We start from the raw sequence: 24,034 nt of genomic DNA on the forward strand, positions 1-24,034 counted from the left end.
ACCGGTCACCACAACCAATACTGACACCCCATCTGCAGACAACCTTGCTAAATACTTCAACGAAAAAATTGTAAATCTATGCAAAACTCTGCCTCAGGACAATACAGACATCGAAACCTTCATCAGTGAACTGGACCCACCCCCTGGTAAATACCCAGTGGACCCAATTTGGACAAAATTCGCTCTCCTCACCGCCGACACAGTTACCCAGGCGATCAAGAGGTACTCCAACAGCCACTGTCAACTGGATACCTGTCCCAGTTACCTAATAAAATCTCTCCCCCATCACTTCATAACAGATCTCACATCCCATTTAAACTTTATGCTTCAACAAGGAATCTTCCCTAAAGAAAAAGGCAACATCCTACTAACCCCAATACCAAAAGACACCAAGAAAAAAACAAATGACATCACCAACTATCGTCCAGTAGCATCCATCCCACTTTGTAGTCAAACTAATGGAAGGCTTGGTAACCAACCAACTTAATGAGTTCATAGACAAATTCACAATACTACACGAATCATAATCAGGATTCCGCCCCTTACACAGCACCGAAACAGTACTACTTACCCTCTTAACTAAATTCAGGCAGGAAATAGCAATAGGTAAAAGCATACTTCTACTACAATTTGACGTGTCCAGTGCATTCAACATGGTCAATCATAATATACTACTAAGACTCCTAGACTACTTCGGAATCAGTGGAAACATACTCAAATGGATCAAGGGCTTCCTAACCACTAGAACCTATCAAGTGAAAGCTAGCACAAACATATCATCACCTTGGCAACCAGACTGTGGAGTACCGCAAGGATCACCACTATTACCGATCCTTTTCAACCTCATGATGACCCCACTAGCCAGCCAAGACCTTAACCCATTCATATATGCTGATGACATCACAATATATATCCCTTACAAATATGACCTGGCAGAAATCACCAATGAAATCAAGCTCAGTTTGAACATCATGAACTCATGGACAAACGCATTCCAACTAAAACTCAACACAGAAAAAACACACTGTCTCATAATCTCATCCCAATATAACACATATAAACTCACAAACATAAATACCCCAGGTTACACTCTTCCTATCGCAAACAGTCTGAAAATCCTCTGAGTAACTATCGACCGAAATCTCTCCCTAGAGAATCAAGCAAAATCCACCATAAAGAAAATATTCCACTCAATGTGGAAACTTAAACGTGTGAACCCATTCTTCCCGAGGGAAATATTTTGCAACTTGATACAATCAATGGTACTTCGCCATGCAGATTACTGCAACGGAATCTACGCGGGCTGTAAAGAACAAATTATAAAGAAACTCCAGACCACTCAAAACACAGCAGCCAGGCTTATATTTGGAAAATCGCGTTTTGAAAGTACCAGACCCCTCCGAGAAAAACTGCACTGGCTCCCAATCAAAGAACGTATTGCTTTCAAAATCTACTCCCTGGTCCATAAAATTATCTACGGCGAAGCCCCAGGATACATGATAGACCTGCCAACCAGAAACACAACAAGATCTGCTCGAACATATCTTAATCTCCACTACCCAAACAACAAAGGACTTAAATACAAAACAACATATGCATCCAGCTTCTCCTATTTAAGCGCACAACTATGGAACTCACTGCCAAAAACAGTAAAAACAATGTCTGACCACCTAAAGATCCAGAAAAAAACTAAAACCAAACCTGTTCCAAAAGGCATACCCCACTGACCCAACATAATAACCGGAGTACCTGCTACACAACACCAAGAACGTACATAAGTAATGCCACACTGGGAAAAGACCAAGGGTCCATCGAGCCCAGCATCCTGTCCACGACAGTGGCCAATCCAGGCCAAGGGCCCCAACTCCCCCTCTTCCTACCTAATGTTTCCCCAATGTATCTACCATATATGAACCAAATTCTACCACAATCACACTTTGTACTTGTGCACACTTTGTATTTGTTCAGACTGGAACCGGCGAACGCCGCTACGGTACTATGTAAGCCACATTGAGCCTGCAAAAAGGTGGGAAAATGTGGGATACAAATGTAACAAATAAATAAATACCCCACATTAGCCTGAAATAGACTCAAGTTCAATGTGGCTTACAAACAAACAATAAAGTGGTTAAAACATAATAATATACATAATATAACACAAATTACAATAACTTCAAGAAGCAAATTAATACATGTGCAGTAAGTAACCAGGGATTTAGACTATCTCAAGGACAAACAAATAATTAAGGGTGGATAGGTGAAAGCATAATTAGGCAGGACTAAATGGAAAACGAGATTAAGAAAAAGGTGTTGGTAAAATTCAAATACAGTTCTTTGTATTCAGAAAGGCCAGACTTGAAGAAATATGTTTTTAGAAGTCTTCTAAAAGTTTGGTAGTCATCTGTAAACTTGATTTGATTTAGGAAGAGAATTCCAAATTTTGGTGTCTTGATAGGACAAATTAGCAGAGTGAATTGTTTTATATGTCACATTCTTGAAGATAGGGAAATGTAAGACAAGATATTCTCTAGTGCTCAGTGTCAATTTTTTGGGTGCTCAATTTTTTGAACCATTTCTAGAAATGCCCCCATAATGTTTGCAACTGCCTATATTCTTTATTTTCAATTTTTCCAATGCAATTCAGAAAATCAAGAATAAGAAAATCCAGCATATACAAGGAAAAATTTTTTTAAAAGTACCTGCCTATATTCTGCCTAAATTCTGTTCTGCAACTCTGTTTAGCTTGCAGGTGGACATACAAAGCGCAGAGTCTGGGTGGCGTGCTCTTAGGCACAGAACTTAGAGCTACTATGTTATGTGTTTGTCTCCTGCAACAACTATTTATATAGCTGTAGGGCTGATTCTCGTACCTAAGCACATACACACATATACACCTAGTTAAGTTACTATTCTATACAGAAAAGCAGGTGCCTACATTTCTTTCTATAATAGATGCAAACTAGCTGCCATGTTCTACAATAGCCTCAAAGTCCCCACGGTCACAGAACTGTTCAGCCTTCACCACAAGAGAAACTGAGGGTGACAGTTCAAAAGTTCTCCTAAATTTAGCTATGCAGGTGCCGGCACTAAGTATCAGCCGACACCCTCATAACCCTCAATACGATCATTTAGCCCATTCAAACCCCTTCCCACCCCCCACCCCCAAAACAGACCCTCTCATTCTGATCCCCCTCTCCCCAGCCCACAACATCAAGATCACCCTCCTACCCCACCCCAACTACCCTGGTCACCCCCAGGCCTATCTTCAATCCCTTCTGGTCCAATGGGGGCAAGAGTAAACCCCATTTTCTCTTGCCCCTAACAGCTGTTTTATTACCAGTAGGACCACAAGGAATCTGTGAGAGGTCATGCCATTTTGATGATTCAGTTGCTAGGGTCAGGAGTGAGCGGGGTTTACTCCTACCCCCCTGCACAACTAGGGCCTATATTATGACTAGGGGGGTTAGTGTGGAGTGGGAGGGGATCTTCAGGTCACAGGCTAGGGGAGAGAGAAATTGAAAGGAGGGGGATGTTTCAAGGATAGGAGGGGATTTTGTGACATCCTTGATCCTTTGATAGGCTTTATGGCTGTAGATATCACATAGCATAATTGATCTTTTGTTGGGGAAAGCCATAGCTGCAGCACTGCTGTTGTATGTGGAGATTGACTCAAACAGCTCTAAAAATGTACCACATATAATATTTCTGAAAGGGGAAGAAAAGCCTCAAAGAGCTCCAAGTAACTTCACTTATAGAGCTATGGTGATCATTGAATGATCTGCTCTGGATACCCTTGCACCATCCATCTCCCGTCCCACAAGGCGTACTAATCCCCAGCCCTGGCTGACCCCCTGCATCCAATACCTTCGCTCCTGCGCCCGATCTGTAGAACGCCTCTGGAGGAAATCTCGCACCCATACCAACTTCATTCATTACAAATTCATGCTATCCACCTTCCAGTCCTCCCTATTCCTTGCCAAACAGGACTATTACACCCAATTAACAAATTCCCTCAGCTCCAACCCTCGTCGTCTCTTCGCCACCCTTAACTCCCTCCTTAAAGTGCCCTCTGCTCCTACCCCCCCTCACTCTCTCCTCAAACTCTGGCTGACTACTTCCGCGATAAGGTACAAAAGATCAACCTCGAATTTACTACCAAACCACCTCCTCCTCCTCACCCTCTAACCCACTCCCTCAACCAACCAACCCAGGCCTCCTTTTCCTCTTTCGCTAATATCACCGAAGAGGAAACCGCCCACCTTCTTTCCACCTCGAAATGCACCACCTGTTCCTCTGACCCGATCCCCACCAACTTACTTAACACCACCTCTCCTACTGTCACCCCCTCCATCTGTCATATCCTCAACCTCTCTCTCTCCACTGCAACCGTCCCGGACACCTTCAAGCATGCTGTAGTCACACCTCTCCTCAAAAAACCTTCACTTGACCCTACCTGCCCCTCCAACTATCGCCCCATCTCCCTCCTACCCTTCCTTTCCAATATACTTGAACGTGCCGTTCACAGCCGCTGCCTCGATTTTCTCTCCTCTCATGCCATCCTCGATCCGCTTCAATCTGGTTTTCGCCCTCTACACTCAACTGAAACGGCACTCACCAAAGTCTGTAATGACCTGTTCCTTGCCAGATCCAAAGGTCATTACTCCATCCTCATCCTCCTCGACCTATCCGCCGCATTTGACACTGTCAATCACAATTTACTCCTTGCCACACTATCTTCATTTGGGTTCCAGGGCTCTGTCCTCTCCTGGTTCTCCTCTTATCTCTCCCACCGTACCTTCAGAGTACATTCTCATGGATCTTCCTCCACCCCCATCCCGCTCTCTGTTGGAGTTCCTCAAGGATCTGTCCTTGGACCCCTTCTTTTTTCAATCTACACCTCTTCCCTGTGCTCGCTGATCATATCTCATGGCTTCCAATATCATCTCTATGCCGACGACACCTTTATCTCTCCACACCAGACATCACTGCGGAAACCCAGGCCAAAGTATCAGCCTGCTTATCTGACATTGCTGCCTGGATGTCCATCCGCCACCTGAAACTGAACATGTCCATGACAGAGCTTATTATCTTTCCACCCAAACCCACATCTCCTCTCCCCCCACTCTCTATCTCAGTTGATGGCACTCTCATCCTCCCCGTCTCATCTGCCCGCAACCTCGGAGTCATCTTCGACTCCTCCCTCTCCTTCTCTGCGCATATCCAGCAGATAGCCAAGACCTGTAGCTTTTTTCTCTACAACATCAGCAAAATTCGCCCTTTCCTCTCTGAGCACACCACCCGAACACTCGTCCACTCTCTTATTACCTCTCGCCTTGATTATTGCAACCTACTCCTCACTGGCCTCCCACTTAGCCACTTATCCCCCTTCAATCCATTCAGAACTCTGCTGCACGTCTTATCTTCCGCCTGGACCGATATGCTCATATCAACCCTCTCCTCAAGTCTCTTCAGTGGCTTCCAATCAGGTACCGCATACAGTTCAAACTTCTCCTACTAACCTACAAATGCACTCAGTCTGCAGCCCCCCACTACCTCTCTACCCTTATCTCCCCCTACGCTCCTACCCGAAACCTCCGCTCCTACCCGAAACCTCCGCTCACAGGACAAATCCCTCCTCTCTGCTCCCTTCTCCACCATCGCCAACTCCAGGCTCCGCCCTTTCTGCCTTGCCTCTCCCTATGCTTGAAACAAACTCCCTGAGCCCATACGCAGAGCCCCCTCCCTCCCCATCTTCAAATCCTTACTCAAAGTCCATCTCTTCAATGTCACCTTCGGCACCTAATCTTTTTACCTCTATCCAGGAAATCTAGACTGCCCCAATTGACTGCACATGTTGTCCATTAGATTGTAAGCTGACTGCACATGTTGTCTTTTAGATTGTAAGCTCCTTTGAGCAGGGACTGTCCTTCTTTGTTAAACTGTACAGCGCTGCGTAACCCTAGTAGCGCTTTAGAAATGTTAAGTAGTAGTAGTAATAGATATCACATAGCATAATTGATCTTTTGTTGGGGAAAGCCATAGCTACAGCACTGCTGTTGTACGTGGAGATTGACTCAAACAGCTCTAAAAATGTACCACATATAATATTTCTGAAAGGGGAAGAAAAGCCTCAAAGAGCTCCAAGTAACTTCAACTTATAGAGAGCTATGGTGATCATTGAACGATCCACTCTTCATCATCTGTAAAAACTTCCCTTCAAACAGTTCACTGACAGTGTTCATCAAACAATATTCAAAATACAAAATCCACATTTAGTAAAAAAAACCTATTGGCTTCAATCAACACACTTAACTTTAGATGAACAAAAGTTCATCATGCACCTACTCAAACCTTCACTATCACAACTGCAGAGGACTTAAATACAAATCTATACGTACATCTAGTTTCTCATACATCTGCACACAACTATAGAATGAATTACCGATCGCCATAAAAACAACACATGACTTGACAACCTTCCGAAAATTACTAAAGACTTACTTATTCATAATGACGTACAAAAAAGATTCCCCATAACGATCTGACTCCCAAATTATTCCAATTACAACTATTATGGAACCCTCCTTTTTGTTCATCTTAATTCCATCCTCATGACTGAATATTATAACTTGTCCTGATATCATTGTGTTATGTTTATCTATCAATCCACTTCCAATCCCACATGATTTACTTATGCACTCGTATTTGTAACAATTGTAAAATTATTATTCCGTTAATATGATTGCTATGATATTCTTATGCACCTATCTATATCTATATTCTGAAATTCTTATTCTATAATGTGTATATGTCGTCGTAACATTTTTGTAAGCCACATTGAGCCTGCAAATAGGTGGGAAAATGTGGGATACAAGTGCAGCACATAAATAAAAATGTGTCTCCTTCTGCTACTCCTTTCCCCCGGACCTTGCCTTTCAGAAGTATTATATGTGGTACATTTTTTCAGTTGTATGATTTTCTGTTATCACACCCGTTTTGATTTTTGTATGTGGAGATTGAAACAGGGAGTGAAAAGATTTACGAAGGTTTCCATTCACGGTAGAATACTTTGTTGTGGGCAGTGATTGCCTCGATAGATTGTGTTCTCATGCCACATGTAAATTAAGAGGGAATAATATTTGAAGGATTAATTGGGATTTCTCTTCTGGCTGGACATAGCAGGATAGTGACGTGTTCATCAAAAGCGAGATGAGTTCAAGTTTCCTGAGTGAGGTCTAGCTCATTCTCCAGTGGCACCTGCTGTCTAGCTCTTGGCAACATTTCTTACATACTTTTCTCTTTGTGAAGAAATTGAGCCAAAAGATGTAAAGTTAAAGCTGGGGTTTAAGCAGATGTCCATCCATTTTTTCCATTTTCTCCTTTGCATTCTCTGTTTTCTTGGACTATTGTAAAGATGGATTTGAATTTGCTATGCACATGACTGATATTTTTCCGTAGAGACTTTTGTCTTGGTGGATGGACATTCTCATAAGCTATATTTACAATTAATTGGTTGTTCACCCATGTTAAAGGACTATTTGGAAATTGTCCTTACTGTGTGTGCTAAGATTATTTACGTAATCCTCTGTGCATATAATTTTACTTGCATTTGAGGGAGTCATTCTGAGGCCAGTGTAAGGATGGAATTTGAAACACCGAAAGCTTTTTTTTTTCTCTTTTCTAAAGTTTTTTTTTTTAGCTAAAAAGGTGACAATTTACCTTTCATTTTTTAGCTTCATCATTATCTGAGGAATGGCCACATGAAGAACGGTCTTGATGAAGAGTTACTTTTTGATGAGAATGGAGACCTCACTATTGGATATGATATAATAAATATTGTCTATCTACTCAATGGAATGCAGAGGAATGAAATTGTTGGAAGTTATAACCCTTACGCACCTCCAGGACAGGATTTTACCGTTGACGAGAAGGCGATTGTGTGGGACAGTGACTTTGCTGAGGTCAGAATCAAATAACATAGAGGGGCATAATCAAACGGGGATGCCCATCTCTAAGGGTGCCCCGGCGAAGGGGCATGGAAACCCGTATTATCGAAACAAGATGGGCATCCATCTTTCGTTTCGATAATACGGTCGGGGACGCCCAAATCTCAACATTTAGGTCGACCTTAGAGATGGTCGACCTAAATGTTGAGATCGCCGACCTTAGAGATGGGCGACCTCGGTTTTCGCCGATAATGGAAACTGAGGACGCCCATCTCGAAAACGACCAAATCCAAGCCATTTGGTCGTGGGAGGAGCCAGCATTCATAGTGCATTGATCCCCCCTCATATGCCAGGACACCAAGCGGGCACCCTAGGGGGCACTGCAGTGGATTTCAGAAATTGCTCCCAGGTGCATAGCTCCCTTACCTTGGGTGCTGAACCCCCCAAAACCCACTACCCATAACTGTACAACACTACCATAGACCTTAAATGGTAAAGGGGGCACCTAGATGTGGGTACAGTGGGTTTGGGTAGGTTTTTGAGGGCTCCTATTTACCATCACACGTGTAACAGGTAGGGAGGGGGTGGTGGGCCTGGGTCCGCCTGCCTGAAGTGCACTGCAGTACCCACTAAAAACTGCTCCAGGGACCTGCATACTGCTGTCATGGAGCTGGGTATGACATTTGAGGCTGGCATAGATGCTGGAAAGAAATGTTTTTTAATTTGTTTTTTTTTTTGGGTAGGAGGGGGTTGGTGACAACTGGGGGAGTAAGGGGAGGTGATCCCCGATTCCTTCCGGTGGTCATCTGGTCAGTTCGGGCACCTTTTCAAGGCTTGGACGTGAAAAAATATTGGACCAATTAAAGTCGGCCAAATGCTCGTCAGAGTCGCCTTTCTTTTTTCCATTATCGGCCGAGGACGCCCATCTGTTAACCACGCCCCTGTCCCGCCTTCGGTACACTACTACTACTTAACATTTCTAGAGCGCTACTAGGGTTACGCAGCGCTGTACAAGTTAATAATTAAGGACGGTCCCTGCTCAGAAGAGCTTACAATCTAAAGGACGAAATGTCAAGTTGGGGTAGTCTAGATTTCCTGAGTAGAGGTGTTGTGATTAGGTGCCAAAAGCGACATTGAAGAGGTGGGCTTTGAGACTTTCCCATGACGGAAAGCAGTTGAGGAAGGGCCAAGTCGGCTTTCGATTATGCCGATTTGGCCGCCCTTGACAGAAGGATGCCCATCTCCCGATTTGTGTCGGAAGATGGGCGCCCTTCTCTTTCGAAAATGAGCTGGATAGTGACATAGTAGATGACAGCAGATAAAGACCTGTACAGTCCATCCAGTCTGCCCAACAATATAAATTCATAGCATAAGACATGATGTGATACTACATACGCTTACGTGATCTTGATTTGTGTTTGCCATTTTCAGTCAGAAAGCAACAAGGCAGGTGGTCTACCAAATCCAACGTGGAAAATAAAATAAAAAGGCAGACCTTGTCAAAAAACAGTCTTTATTGGTGAATTAAAAGCTCCAAGAAGTTCAAAATACAATTCCTGACATGGCCATGTTTTACCAGAATTACAGGCTGCATCAGGGCAGTGGTAACCAGCTGCTGTACAACTCAGAATCAGCCTGGCTGATGCAGCTGTTGAAACGTGGCAAGCAATGTTCTGGGATCAGTCTCTTTTAAAAACACTGGCCCCAGAGCATTGCTTGCCACATTTTCTTTTTAATTTGTATGAAGTCTTTATTAAACATTTGTCAAGGCAACATCACAGAGTACAGCAAACCAGATCATGTACGCAATGAAATTACTGGCCAACAATCCCAAAACATCCAGCATTACAATACCCCAATAGTGTAAAGCAATAATACTTCTTGATATACAAAAAGATAAATGTAACTTCAAAGTATTTAAAGAGTTTTCTTACACCCCTCCCTACCCTCCCTCACCATCACCTTATGTCTCAATTAACTCTGGAAATCCCCCCCCCCCCCAACCCACTTACTACTACACAGGTCCAAACACACAGCAAACCAGCTCAGTAGGTACAATACTTCAGAAAGGGGTTCCAAATAGCCTCCCATTTAGCAAGAGTATGACATTTAATTGCCCAAAGTCTTTCCATCTCACAGATATACCAAAGTTTGTTTAGCCATTTAATAATAGGGGGAACAGAAGGTTGCTTCCAGTGCGCCGCTAATATCACATGGGCAACACACATCGCATGACGCACCAGCAAGGATTGGGACTTGGTTAGGCCTGGGGGCTTTTTGCAAAACAGGAAGTAAAGCAGAGACCACCTATGTGGTCTATTTATCCATCTTTGTAACCTACACTGTATGCTTGCCACATTTTAACAGCTGCACCAGTCAGGCTGATTCTGAAGTTGTACATCAGCTGGTTACCACTGCCCTGATGCAGCCTGTAATTCTGGTGAAACATAGCCATGTCGGGCTTTCTATGTTGAATTTCTGGGAACTTTTAATTCACCAATAAAGACTATGGCGCCGATATTCAGACCGCAAGGAGATAGCCAGGCTGTCTCCCACGGTTAGCGCTAAATCTGGATATTCAATGCCTGTCCATTTCCGGTGACTGGCATTGAATATCCGGTTTAACTTCGGCCGATCCAATTTTAACCGGCCACGCTGATATTCAGCACTGGCTACTTGAAGTGAGACTGGCCAAAGTTATTCCATCTATTGTGGCAACCAAATATGGCCACCAAACTTGGCTGCCTTTCAGGTGCTTTGGAGGACTTGCAGCTCATCTGCATATCCTTTACAGCCTTCTCCGGGGTGACTCCCAGGTCCACTCCGATCCACTCAGGGCCTCCGCTCTAGGTGCCCGTTTTTCTCTTTACATCTACTTTTCTCCCAGTTACTACTTATGGCTCCACTACACTTTTTCTTCTTGGCACTGTCCCTTCCTAATTTGTTTCTCCATCTTAAACCACTGTACACTGCAGAAACACATTGTCTACCATCTGTATTCATCATCTCACCATCTCTTTTTTCCTCTTCCTTTTTCTCAGCTCTCAACCTTAAACATTTCCTTCCTTCTATTCATCCATCTCCTTTCTATCTGAGTACATCTCACCTTTGTTGCCTTCGTCGCTGTCATCGTACCTCTCCTACTCTTCTCCGTACTCTCTTACTCCTTCTCCTGCTCTCCGCTGGGGACATTAATCCCAATCCTGGTCCTCCACATCAGCTCTCATCCTATTTGTGCAGGTCACACCGTGATATCTCCAATCCAATGTCTGTTACTCTCCTCCCCCCTCCTTCCCTGCCTTTCTCTTGCGCTCTGTGGAATGCCCGCTCTGTCTGTAACAAACTTTTCTACATCCATGACCTCTTTATCTCTCGTACTCTCCATCTGCTTGCCCTAACTGAAACTTGGCTTTACCCTGAAGACTCTGCTTCAGTTGCGGCCCTATGCCATGGAGGTTATCTTTTCTCCCATACTCCTCGCCCAGTTGGCCGCGGAGGTGGTGTCGGGCTACTACTTTCACCCTCTTGAGGATTTCAACCTCTTCTTCTACCTCAGTCTCACTGTTTTTCTTCCTTCAAAGTCCACTTCATCTGTCTATTTGCTCCTCTGCCTCTCCGAGTAGCAGTCATTTATCGACCCCCTGATAAGTCCCTTTCTTCCTTTCTCACTGACTTTGATGCTTGGCTTTCCTTCTTTCTTGAACCTTCATCTCCTTCCCTCATTCTTGGGGATTTTAACATTCATGCTAATGATCCCTCTGACTCTTATGCTTCACAGTTTCTTGCTTTAACATCCTCTTTCAGTCTTCAACTGTGCTCCACTGCCCCCACTCACCAAAACAGCCACTGTCTTGATCTTATCCTCTCCTCAAACTGCTCACTCTCCAGTTTCTGTGCCTCAACTCTTCCCCTCTCTGACCATTATCTGATAATTTTCACACTTAAACACCCTCCTCCCCAGTCCCGTCCAATCTTAACCAATACATTTAGGAATCTTCAGGCTATTGACCCTTCTACTCTGTCCTCCAATGTTTCAAATCTCTTCTCTACCACTATGTTATCCAAGTCTGTCAATGAGGCTGTCTCTTCCTATAATACTATTTTCTCCTCTGCTCTGGATACTCTCGCTCCTCTCATTCCCCGTTCTGTAAAATGTACCAAACCCCAACCTTGGCTGACCTCTAGAATCCGCTACCCACGTTCCTGTGCCCGCTCTGCCAAACGCCTTTGGCTGAAATCCCGTGCCCATGCTGACTTCATACATTTCAAATTCTTGCTGACCTCCTTCCAGTCTGCTCTTTTACTTGCCAAACAGGACTATTGCATCCAGTTGACTAATTCTCTTGGCTCAAATCCTCATCGTCTCTTTGCCATACTGAACTCTCTCCTCAAAGTGACTTCACCTCCAACCCCCCCCCCCCCTTCACTTTCCCCCCAGACTCTGGCTGAGTTTTTTCATGATAAGGTTCACAAGATTAAACTTGAATTCTCAACCAGGTCACCTCCACCTCTCCCTCCCTTAGTCCATTCTCTCAACCCTCCAATCCCTGCCTCCTTTTCTTCCTTTTCTGAAAACACTGAAGAGGAAACTACACATCTTCTTTCCTCCTCGAAACTAACTACCTGTTCCTCTGATCCTATTCCCACCCATCTACTTAACACTATCTCTCCTACTGTCATCCCGTTTATCTGTCATATCCTCAATCTTTCATTGTCCACTGCGACTGTTCCTGATGCCTTCAAACATGCCGTAGTCACACCACTCCTTAAAAAACCTTCATTGGACCCTACCTGTCCTTCCAACTATCGCCCCATCTCCCTCCTCCCTTTCCTATCCAAGATACTTGAACGTGCCGTTCACCGCCGTTGCCTTGACTTTCTTTCATCTCAAGCTATTCTTGATCCACTTCAATCTGGCTTTCGCCCCCTTCATTCAACTGAAACAGCGCTTGCTAAAGTCTCCAATGATCTGTTCCTAGCCAGATCCAAAGGTCTCTATTCTATCCTCATCCTTCTCGAACTATCTGCTGCTTTAGACACTGTTGATCACAGCCTACTCCTTGATACACTGTCCTCACTTGGATTTCAGGGCTCTGTTCTTTCCTGGTTTTCTTCTTATCTCTCCCAGCGTACCTTTAGTGCATACTCTAGAGGATCCTCTTCTACTTCTATCCCATTGTCAGTTGGTGTACCTCAGGGATCTGTCCTGGGACCTCTTCTCTTCTCCATCTATACTTCTTCCCTTGGTACTCTGATCTCATCCCATGGTTTTCAGTATCATCTTTATGCTGATGACTCCCAGATCTACCTCTCCACACCAGCAATCTCAGCTGAAATCCAGGCCAAAGTATCAGCCTGCCTGTCTGACATTGCTGCCTGGATGTCTCAACGCCATCTGAAACTAAACATGACCAAGACTGAGCTTCTTATCTTTCCCCCTAAACCAACCTCTCCTCCTCCCCCATTCTCTATTTCTGTGGATAACACTCTCATCCTTCCTGTCTCATCAGCTCATAACCTTGGGGTCATCTTCGACTCCTCCCTCTCCTTCTCTGCACATATTCAAAAAACTGCTAAAACCTGTCGTTTCTTTCTCTATAATATCAGCAAAATTCGCCCTTTCCTTTCTGAGCACACTACCAGAACCCTCATCCACGCTCATCACCTCTCGCTTAGACTATTGCAACTTGCTTCTCACAGGTCTCCCACTTAGCCATCTCTCTCCTCTTCAATCTGTTCAAAATTCTGCTGCATGACTAATATTCCACCAGGGTCGTTATGCTCATATTAGCACTCTCCTCAAGTCACTTCACTGGCTTCCTATCCGGTTCCACATACAGTTCAAACTCCTCTTATTGACCTATAAGTGCATTCACTCTGCAGCTCCTCAGTACATCTCCACTCTCATCTCTCCCTACATTCCTCCCCGGGAACTCCGTTCACTAGGTAAATCTCTCTTATCTGCACCCTTCTCCTCCACTGCTAACTCCAGACTCCGTTCCTTTTATCTTGCTGCACCATATGCCTGGAATAGATTTCCTGAGCCGGTACGTCAAGCTCCATCTCTGACCGTCTTCAAATCTAAGCTAAAAGCCCACCTTTTTGATGCTGCTTTTAATTCCTAACCCTTATTTTATCATCCTCACTTTAACATTCCCTTATCTCTTGTTTGTCCTGTTTGTCTGTCCTAATTAGATTGTAAGCTCTGTCGAGCAGGGACTGTCTCTTCATGTATCCTTAGCAAGATATGTTCAGTTTTGGAGGCCGTAGTTTGCTAAGGATGTAAAAAGAATTGAAGCGGTGCAAAGAAAAGCTACGAGGATGGTATGGGATTTGCGTTACAAGACATATGAGGAGAGACTTGCGGACCTGAACATGTATACCCTGGAGGAAAGGAGGAACAGGGGTGATATGATACAGACGTTCAAATATTTGAAAAGTATTAATCCGCAAACGAACCTTTTCTGAAGATGGGAAGGCGGTAGAATGAGAGGGCATGAAATGAGATTGAAGGGGGGCAGACTCAAGAAGAATGTCAGGAAGTATTTTTTCACGGAGAGGGTGGTGGATGCTTGGAATGCCCTCCCGCGGGAGGTGGTGGAAATGAAAATGGTAACGGAATTCAAACATGCGTGGGATAAACATAAAGGAATCCTGTGCAGAAGAAAGGGATCCTCAGGAGCTTAGCCTAGAATGGGTGGCAGAGCTGGTGGTTGGGAGGCGGGACTAGTGCTGGGCAGACTTATACGGTCTGTGCCGGGGCTGGTGGTTGGGTGGCGGGGATAGTGCTGGGCAGACTTATACGGTCTGTGCCAGAGCTGGTGGTTGGGAGGCAGGGTTGGTGGTTGGGAGGCGGGGATAGTGCTGGGCAGACTTATACGGTCTGTGCCAGAGCTGGTGGTTGGGAGGCGGGGTTGGTGGTTGGGAGGCGGGGATAGGGCTGGCCAGACTTATACGGTCTGTGCACTGAAGAGGACAGTACAAATAAAAAAAGTAGCACATATGAATTTATCTTCTTGGGCAGACTGGATGGACCGTGCAGGTCTTTTTCTGCCGTCATCTACTATGTTACTATGTTACTATGTTCAAGTGTACAGCGCTGCGTACGTCTAGTAGCACTATAGAAATGATAAGTAGTAGTAATAGTAGTAGTGCTCTTACTTTAAAAATTGGTGAATAGCCTGATATAAACAGCTATCTTTAAGCCATTAAGCCACTTAAGTGCTGTTTTATCAGCCATTTTCCTTTGAATATCGGGCTGTATGTGTTTTGCAAGGTCTGCCTTTTGGTGTTATCTTATTTACCATTTTCAGGGCACAGAACATAAAAGTCTGCCCGGCCCTAGACTTATTCTCCATCTACTAAAGCTGTCATTGAAGCCCACTCTAGCCCATTCAAATCTCTTCAGCCACGATTAAAGCACAGACCATAGAAGTCTACCTGGCGCTGAACTTGTTCGCCAATGTCATGCCATGATTAGGGCACAGACCGTAGTAGTCTGCCCAGCACTGGCTTTGCTTCTCAATTACGGCTGCTGCCATCTAATCACTGTTAAGCTTATTTGGTTCCATGCCTTCCATATAGGATTCCTTTGAGCTTATCCCACGCACTTTTGAATTCTGTTACTGTTTTCATCTCCACCACCTCCCACAGGAGGCCATTCCAGGCTTCCACCACCCTCTCTGTGAAAAAGTTCTTCCAGACATTATTCCTGAGTCATGCCCCTGCAATCTAAATTGATATGCTCTAATCCTACCACCTTCCCTCCTCTATCATATCACCTCAGTCTCGCCTTTCCTCCAGGGTGTACATCTTCAGGTCATCAAGTTTCTCCTCAAGCATCTTGTGGCACAAACCCCATACTATTTGTATCACTTTTCTCTGAACATCTTCAAGACTTTTTACGTCCTTAGCAAGATGTAGCCTCCAACATAGTAATGTAGTAGATGATGGCAGATAAAGACCTGTACAGTCCATCCAGTCTGCCCAACAAGATAAACTCATTGTATGTGATGCTTTATATGTATATCTGTCCTTGTCATTTTCAGGGCACAGACCGTAGAAGTTTGCCCAGCACTGGCTTTGCTTCCCAATTACCAGTGTTGCCACCCAATCTCCACTAAGCTTCTGTGGATCCACTCCTTCTGAACAGGATTCCTTTGTGTTTATCCCACACATTTTTTAATTCCATTACCATTTTCATCTCCACCACCTCCTGCCGGAGGGCATTTCAGGTTTCTACCACCCTCTCCATGAAAAAATACTTCCTGACATTATTTCTGAGTCTGTCCCCCTTCAACCTCAATTCATGTCCTCTAGTTCTACTGCCTTCTCGTCTCTGGAAAACATTTGTTTGTGGATTAATACCTTTCAAATATTTGAACATCTGTATTATATCACCCCTGTTTTTTCTTTTCTCCAGGGTATACATGTTCAGGTCAGTATGTCTTCAAATCTTTTTACATTCTTAGCAAGATATGGCCTCCAAAATGGAACACAATACTCCAAGTCAGGTCTCCCTAACGATATTTAGAGGGGGCATCAACACCACCTTTCTTCTGCTGATTATACCCCTCTCTATGCAGCCTAGCATCCTTCTGACATGACCACCGCCTTGTCACATTGTTTCTTCAAATTCAGTACTCCAAGTGAGGCCTCACCAATGACTTGTACAGGGGCATCAACACCTCCTTTCTTCTGCTAGGTGAACCCCTCTCTATGCGTATTGTTTCATCCTCCTGAGAACCTCAGATACCATCACCCCAAGGTCCCTCTTCTGAGTTGTTCTTATCAATCTCTCTACTCCTATCTTGTACATCTCCTTTGGATTTCTGCACTCCAAGTGTATCACTTTTGACAGTGGCGTAGCCAGAGCTAATATGGGTGGGCACTGTATATATAGTTATGAGTAGTGTTTCTTGGGATACTATAAAATAATGCTTTAGAATGCACTTGATGATGGATTTCTAAGTAAATAGTCTGCCAAACAGCTGACCTGTATCAACATAAACCAGGGGCATATCTGCATGGGGCCACAGGGGCCTGGGCCCCCGCAGATTTCGCCCTGGCCCCTCTACCGCCGTCAACCCTCCCCTCCGTCGCTTACTTTTGCTGGCGGGGGACCCCAACCCCCGCCAGCTGAGATCCGCTTCCTCCTCCGAGTCCTACCTTTAAAAATATTTCTTCAGCTGGCGGGGGACTCCAACCCCCGCCAGCCGACCCGAGATCTTCCTTAACTTTCTTCTATCTTCGTCCTCCGCGTGGCCGGCGACATGTTGCTGCTGTTGTGCAAAGCTGAAATCCAGTTTCGGAGTCTGATGTCGCAGCACGTTACGACGTCAGTCAGACTCTGAAACTGGATTTCAGCTTTGCCCAACAGCAGCAACACGTCGGCCACGCGGAGGACGAAGATAGAAGAAAGTTAAAGAAGATCTCGAGTCGGCTGGCGGGGGTTGGAGTCCCCCGCCAGCTGAAGAAATATTTTTAAAGGTAGGACTCGGAGGAGGAAGCGGATCTCGGCGTACGCGCATACAACGTGCTGCGACATCAGACTCCGAACTGGATTCAACGAATCAGCAGCGTTACTTACAGCATGGCCACGGAGGAGTCGGAGGAAGATGAAATATGAAGACTGCGGGTCGGACCTCGGCTGGCGGGGATTGGGGCCCCCCACCAGCAAAAGTAAGCAGCGGGGGAGGGTTGACGGTGGGGAGGGGGGCCAGGGCGAAATCTGCGGGGGCCCAGGCCCCTGTGGCCCCATGCAGATACGCCCCTGAGTTACATTATGCCATATCAAACTTGACCAGATATGTCTACTATAATGGCAAACATCTCAACGCACGTGACAGAATCCTGCAATATAATTACAGCAATGACATATATACTTCAAACTTTGCTTTATAACAAATGTAAATGCTTGATTAAGCAAAACAGGTAAAATGCTTTGAAGTCTTTTCCCCTTCCTTTGTCTCTACTGCTTTCTCTCTCTCTTCTGATGCTGACAAAATAAAATTTTCACAGTTTGGCACATATCCTTCAACTTTACCTTTTAATAAATATATATCAAAGGAACAGAATGGATCACAGAGGAAGAACAAACCAAAAAAACTTTATTGAAAATGACCTGACATGGCCACATTTCGCCCATAGGCTGTGTCAGAGGCAACGCTACAAAATATATAAATCCAAAAAGAATATATATCCATATGTAAAAACAAATACTTTAAATAAAAAAACAAGAAAAAAGTCATCACTTACTTGTCAAATGCAGAAAGTATATGTGTGTTTAAACATAGCTATTTAAAAAAAACAGTGCAGTGTGCTATAATACAAAAACAGTAAGTGAATAGTATGAAATTCATACACCATTTGTGTTGTGGGACAAAACACATATTTTGTACATATGTGTTTGGTGTAGATACTGAGACCAAAGAAAAAAATGAAATAAAACTTAAATAAGGAGTGCATACCTAATAGGGATTGAACAAAGGTATATCCTCTATTAGTCAGCTAAGCTTTCTCAAAGCCTAAGAGTCTTTCTGTATATAGGCTTATAAAAAGTACCTGGTGGGCAGCACTAGTGAAGCTTTAGATAAAGTAAATTAGAATTTGGTGCTAATGTACAATTCCGAAGCTGTATAATGACACCTAGCAAATCGATAGCTCATATCTTATTTTGTAGAGTTGAGTCACTATGCTCACTATGGAATGAGGTGCCATCTTTTGGCGTTGAATATATCAATAATTCGTCATAGTCCAATAAAAGACACAGTTCTCTCTCAAATGAAAAAAGTGACAGATTATGGAGGTGACTGGTGAGCATGGAGCCTCTTGATGCTGTTTTGATACGGTTTACAGTAGAAAACAGTCGTTCCACAGTGCAGGTTGTCATTGGCAGAGTGATAAGTACTCTTAAAAGGACATTGACATTTGAGAAAATGTCCACATTGCAGTTGTCTAGTACTTTGATTAATGATAGATAATTTGTACCTTCTGCTACTTTCAAATGTAGATGCTGTTAATTCAGTTTCTTCTATGGTAATGCCACATAAAGTGCACGGGGGCTATAGACTCTCTCTTTGGCCAAAGGCCTCAGATGTTGGCATACAGGCAGCAGAAACAGTCATCATTCCATAAGCATCATCTTGAAAATGATTATTCAATTCAGTTTTCTGGCAGTCAATAATCTCATTCCACAGATGTCTCAAACCTTCCTTTCTTTGCACACAAGAAGATTTTTTTTTTTAATTCTTTTACTAAATTTTTACATTTATATCCATCAGCATAAATGTATTGGAAATATCAGAAATTATAATAGCTGTATAATACATTATATCAAACTGATATAGTCTTGAAATAAACATTATTATTTGTCCACAATGTTATGAAATAGATCAAGATACTAAGAAATTTCTACTAAGTAATAAAATAACATAGTTTAACTATTACAAGCGGAAGGAAGAAGCGGATGATCACAGCCGGTTTAAACAGCATTAACTATGGGAGTCTCCACAGGTGGAACGTCCTTTTCTTTTAATTCAATGAACTCCAACAATTTCTTGGGTGTAAAGAACACATAATTCACTTTCGCAAAGGAGACATAACATTTACAAGGAAATATTAAAATAAATATTCCACCTAATTTAAGAATTGATTTATATGTCAAGAATTCTTTTCTCCTTTTTTGTGTGTTTCGCGCCATATCAGGAAAAACCTGTATTTTTTGTCCCAAGAAAGAGTCATTAATGTGGCGAAAATATGAGCGGAAAATATTATTTCTATCTGGTTCAAGAGCGAAGGTGACTAATAATGTTGCTCTCTCAGTTATTAATTCAAGAGAGCTCTCCAAAAATTCTGTCAAGTTCAAGTCAGGATAAGGAGCAGGCTGAGATTGTTCTTTAGGCAACTTAGATATCCCAGTTATGTACTGGGCCCTCGTTATGGGAGGATATCTCTCAATGGGTATTCCCAGCACATCACAAAAATATTTCTTAAGCATATTTTCTTTTTTGGATTTCTCTCTCTTTAATCAAAGTTGTGGTTAAATTTTTTAATTCTTCAATTTCTCCTGACATTTTAATGATTTTAACATTCTGTTCTTGAGCCTGTTCAGATAAACTCTGATTAGACTTTTTTTATCTCAAGTATTTCACCTTTAACCAAGGCATTCATTAATAATAAGGTACTACTCACACCTTGTATGGCGTCCCATAGTGTGTCTAACAAAACCACTGAAGGTCTTACAATTCCTCCAGTACTCACTGCTACGATCTCCCGGGTTCAGGCCGTGCCAACACCTCGCTCGCCCTCCCGCTCCCATTGTTCAACTGCCTGCCCTCTTCTCCCCCCTCACCCCCAACATCCCTTTTCTTTTTTTTTTCTTTTTAAATTTACCTCCGTGGCGGTCCAACAGTGCAGCGTCAGTGAAGGAGGCGGCGCTCCCGACGTCTCTAGCCTTCCCTTCGCTGTGTTTTCCGCCTTCTTCTGACATCAAGGAAATGACGTCAGAAGAAGGCGGAACACAGCGAAAGGAAGGCTAGAGATGTCGGGAGCGCCGCCTCCTTCACTGACGCTGCGCTGCTGGACCGCCATGGAGGTAAATTTAAAAAGAAAAAAAAGAAAAGGGATGTTGGGGGGAGAGAAGAGGGCGGGCAGTTGAACAATGGGAGCGGGAGGGCAGAGGAGAGAGGAGCATGGATGCGAAGGGGGGGGGGAGAAGAGGGCGGGCCAGGCCAACTGGGACATGATGGGAGCGGGAGGACAGGGGAGAGAGGAGCATGGATGCGAGGGGGGGGGGTCATGGAAGGGAGAGAGGGGAATTGCTGGATAGGGATTAATGGAGGGTGACAGAGGAGCATGGATGGGAGGGGCAGGCCTCAGGGAGAGAGGGGAATTGCTGGATAAGGAATTAGGGATGAGTGGAGGGGACAGAGGAGCATGGATGGGAGGGCAGGGCTCAGGAAGAGAGGGGAATTGCTGGATAGGGATGAATGGAGGGGACAGATGGGCATGGATGGATATGGATTGCAGGGCAGGGCTCAGGGAGAGAGGGGAATTGCTGGATAGGGATGAATGGAGGGGGCAGGGGACAGAGGAGCATGGATGGGAGGGCAGGGCTCAGGGAGAGAGGAGAAATTGCTGGACATAGAGGGGAGGGAAGAGAGATGAAGGAGATGAAATGAGGGAAAAGGAAGAGAGGAGAAAAACTGCACATGGATGAAGAAAATAGGCAGAAGCTGAGGACCAGAAATGAAGAAGAAAGGAGGAAAGGAAAGAAATAAATGGAAAGGAAGCCCTGGAAACGGAGTTAAGAGGACAAATAGCAGCAGAATCAGATACAGGGCCAGCATGATCAGAAAAAGAAAGTCACCAGACAACAAAGGTAGAAAAAAATCATTTTATTTTCATTTTAGTGTTTGGAATATGTTCACTTTGAGAATTTACATCTGCTAACTTATTTTGCAATGTATAGCAATTTGTTTCTAAGAATATGCTGACAATTCCTGTCAGTGTGGCAAGTGGTGAGCGATCATTTTCACGGGGGGAGGGGCGCCACCGCCAACTGATAGTCTGCAGGGGGGCGCCAAAGACCCTAGGCACGGCCCTGCCCGGGTTGGTGGAATAATATCCAGCACAGATGTTTCTTTTCCCGGGGTCGAGGTGCCCATAGGTCCTCGTTCCACAGCCATCACCGGTTTTTCATCCCTGGGAAGCCGTGACCCCCTGGGCAGCGAATTGTCTCCGGGTCGCGGAGGAACAGTGTGGGAAGAAGGACTCAGCGTCACGCCTTCTATGCTGTACTCAAGGCCCAATATGGCCGAATTGCACACAAGAAGATTTAACAAAAGTGGATAAAAACAATGCATCACCAAACTTTGTAGATAGCTTTGTCTTTTGAGAGGAAGAAATATCCCACTTTTTAACATCATATTTCTCCATGAGATTCTCTGTTAACTCAAGAACTTTATTTGGTGGACCTCATGCATCACTTAGACAGAATTTTAGATAGTACTGGGGAGGTTGTCTTGGTTCATATGGGTACCAATGACATAGGGAAATGTGGGAGAGAGGTTCTGGAAGCCAAATTTAGGCTCTTAAGTAGAAAGCTCAAATCCAGAACCTCTAGGGTAGCATTTTCTGAAGCGCTCCCCATTCCACGTGCAGGGCCCAAGAGACAGGCAGAGCTCTGGAGTCTCAATATGTGGATGAGGCGATGGTGCAAGGAGGAAGGTTTTAGATTTGTAAGGAACTGTGCAACTTCTACCTTAACCAAGGTGGGACCAGACTGCTGGCATCGGCATTTTAAAAGGAGATAGATCAGCTTTTAAACTAAAACCTGGGGGAAGGACGACAGTCATTCAAAAATGCATGGTTCAGAACAAGGTATCTTTCAAAGATATCACCAAAATAGGGAAGATAGGGTATCCCAATAGCGAAGTTGCAGTAGAGACCATAGTAGTCCAGGTGTCTTTAAATAAAAAGAAAGCAAAAAATTGCAAATTAACACTGTTGAGCAAGATGTAAATAGGAATAACAAACATAGTTTGAAATGTCTATATGCGAATGCCAGAAGCCTAAGAAATAAGATGGGAGAGTTAGAAACTTAGAATATATTGCACTAAATGAAAAATTAGTTATAATAGGCATCTGTGAGACCTGGTGGAAGGAGGATAACTAGTGGGACACTGTCATACCAGGGTACAAATTATAGTGTAGTGATAGGGTGGATCACACTGGTGGAGGGGGTAGCATTGTATGTTAAGGAGGGCCTTGAATGGAAGAGATTGAAAATTCTGCAGGAAACAAAACATATCATTGAATCCCAATGGATTGAAATTCCATGAGTAAAGAGGAAAAGGATAATGATAGGAGTGTACTACCGCCCACCTGGCCAGGATGAACAGACAGATGTAGAAATGTTATCAGAAATTAGGGAGACTAACAAATTGGGCAATGCAATAATAATGGGTGATTTCAATTAACCCGATATTGACTGGGAAGTGTAACATCAGGATATGCTAGGGAGGTATAATTCCTTGATGATGCTTTATGGAGCAGCTGGTACAAGAGCCAACAAGAGGCAGTGGTGTTCCTTGGTTGGTTGCCACCCAGGGTGGATCGCCGCTGTGCGCCCCCCCCCCCCCCCACTGGGTGCAGCGTCGTTCCCCCCTCCCTGACTCATCACCTCCAAACACCACCCCCGGGTGCACTGCTCTTACCTCCTGGGGTGCTGGAGCAGCTGCGCAGCTGTTGGCTCTGCCGGTTCCCTGCTCCCTCTGCCCCGGAACAGGAAGTAACATCAGAGGGAGCAGGGAACCAGCAGAGCCGACAGCCACATGGCTGCTCCCTGCACCCCTCCTACAGCGTGCACCTGGGGCAGACTGCCCCCACCACCCTGCCGATGGTATACCGCTGACAAGAGGAGGAAAAATTCAAAACCTAGGGACCCTTTTACAAAGGCTCACTGAGAAATGGCTTGCTGTAGTGTAGGTGCGTGTTTTGGGTGCACACAAAATCATTTTTCAGCCTGCCTATAAAAAGACCTTTTTAAAATTTTTGCGAAAAATGGACATGCGTCAAAATCAAAATTGCCGCATATCCATTTTGGGTCTGAGGCCTTACCGCCAGCCATTGACAAAGTCTCACGCGGTAATCAGGTGGTTATACCTACGCAGGCCAAATGCCACTTGGCACGTGTAGCTGACGTGCTCCAGAAAATAAAAAAATATTTTTTGGGCACAAGGCCCACACAATAACCAAGTGGTAACTTCATTTTGGTGCACATTGGATGTGCGTAGACGTTTACGCGGCTTAGTAAAAGGGTCCCCTTATGACCTAATACCATCAATTTATATTGCATTTGAAATTTGCTTGGTAGCCAATGCACTTCTTTCAATAATGAGGTAATCCTCATTTCTGTACAGCAACATGCCACCTGAAATTTAATGAAATAGCAAGGCAAGCCGTTTGCAATATCCAACATGGAAAATAAAGAAGAGCAGACCGGTCCCTTATATTAGTAGACTTTATTCACTATACATGCGTAGTGAAGAAAATCTAGCAATATATAGGACCAGCCTGCTCGTCTT

The 24,034-nt window shown here is 44.3% G+C and overlaps 1 protein-coding gene across 1 annotated transcript in view; it reads left to right on the plus strand.

Moving 5' to 3' along the window:
• The window catches only part of LOC115464456 (vomeronasal type-2 receptor 116-like), a 32,274-nt gene that overhangs the window by 5,011 nt on the left and 3,229 nt on the right, over window positions 1–24,034 (plus strand). Inside the window, exon 2 of the mRNA XM_030194836.1 lies at window positions 7,734–7,961. Coding sequence (XP_030050696.1) covers window positions 7,734–7,961 — 228 coding nt within the window. The remainder of the gene's footprint in view (window positions 1–7,733; window positions 7,962–24,034) is intronic.

Source organism: Microcaecilia unicolor, chromosome 3 (assembly GCF_901765095.1).
Source record: "Microcaecilia unicolor chromosome 3, aMicUni1.1, whole genome shotgun sequence".
NCBI classification, from domain to species: domain Eukaryota; kingdom Metazoa; phylum Chordata; class Amphibia; order Gymnophiona; family Siphonopidae; genus Microcaecilia; species Microcaecilia unicolor.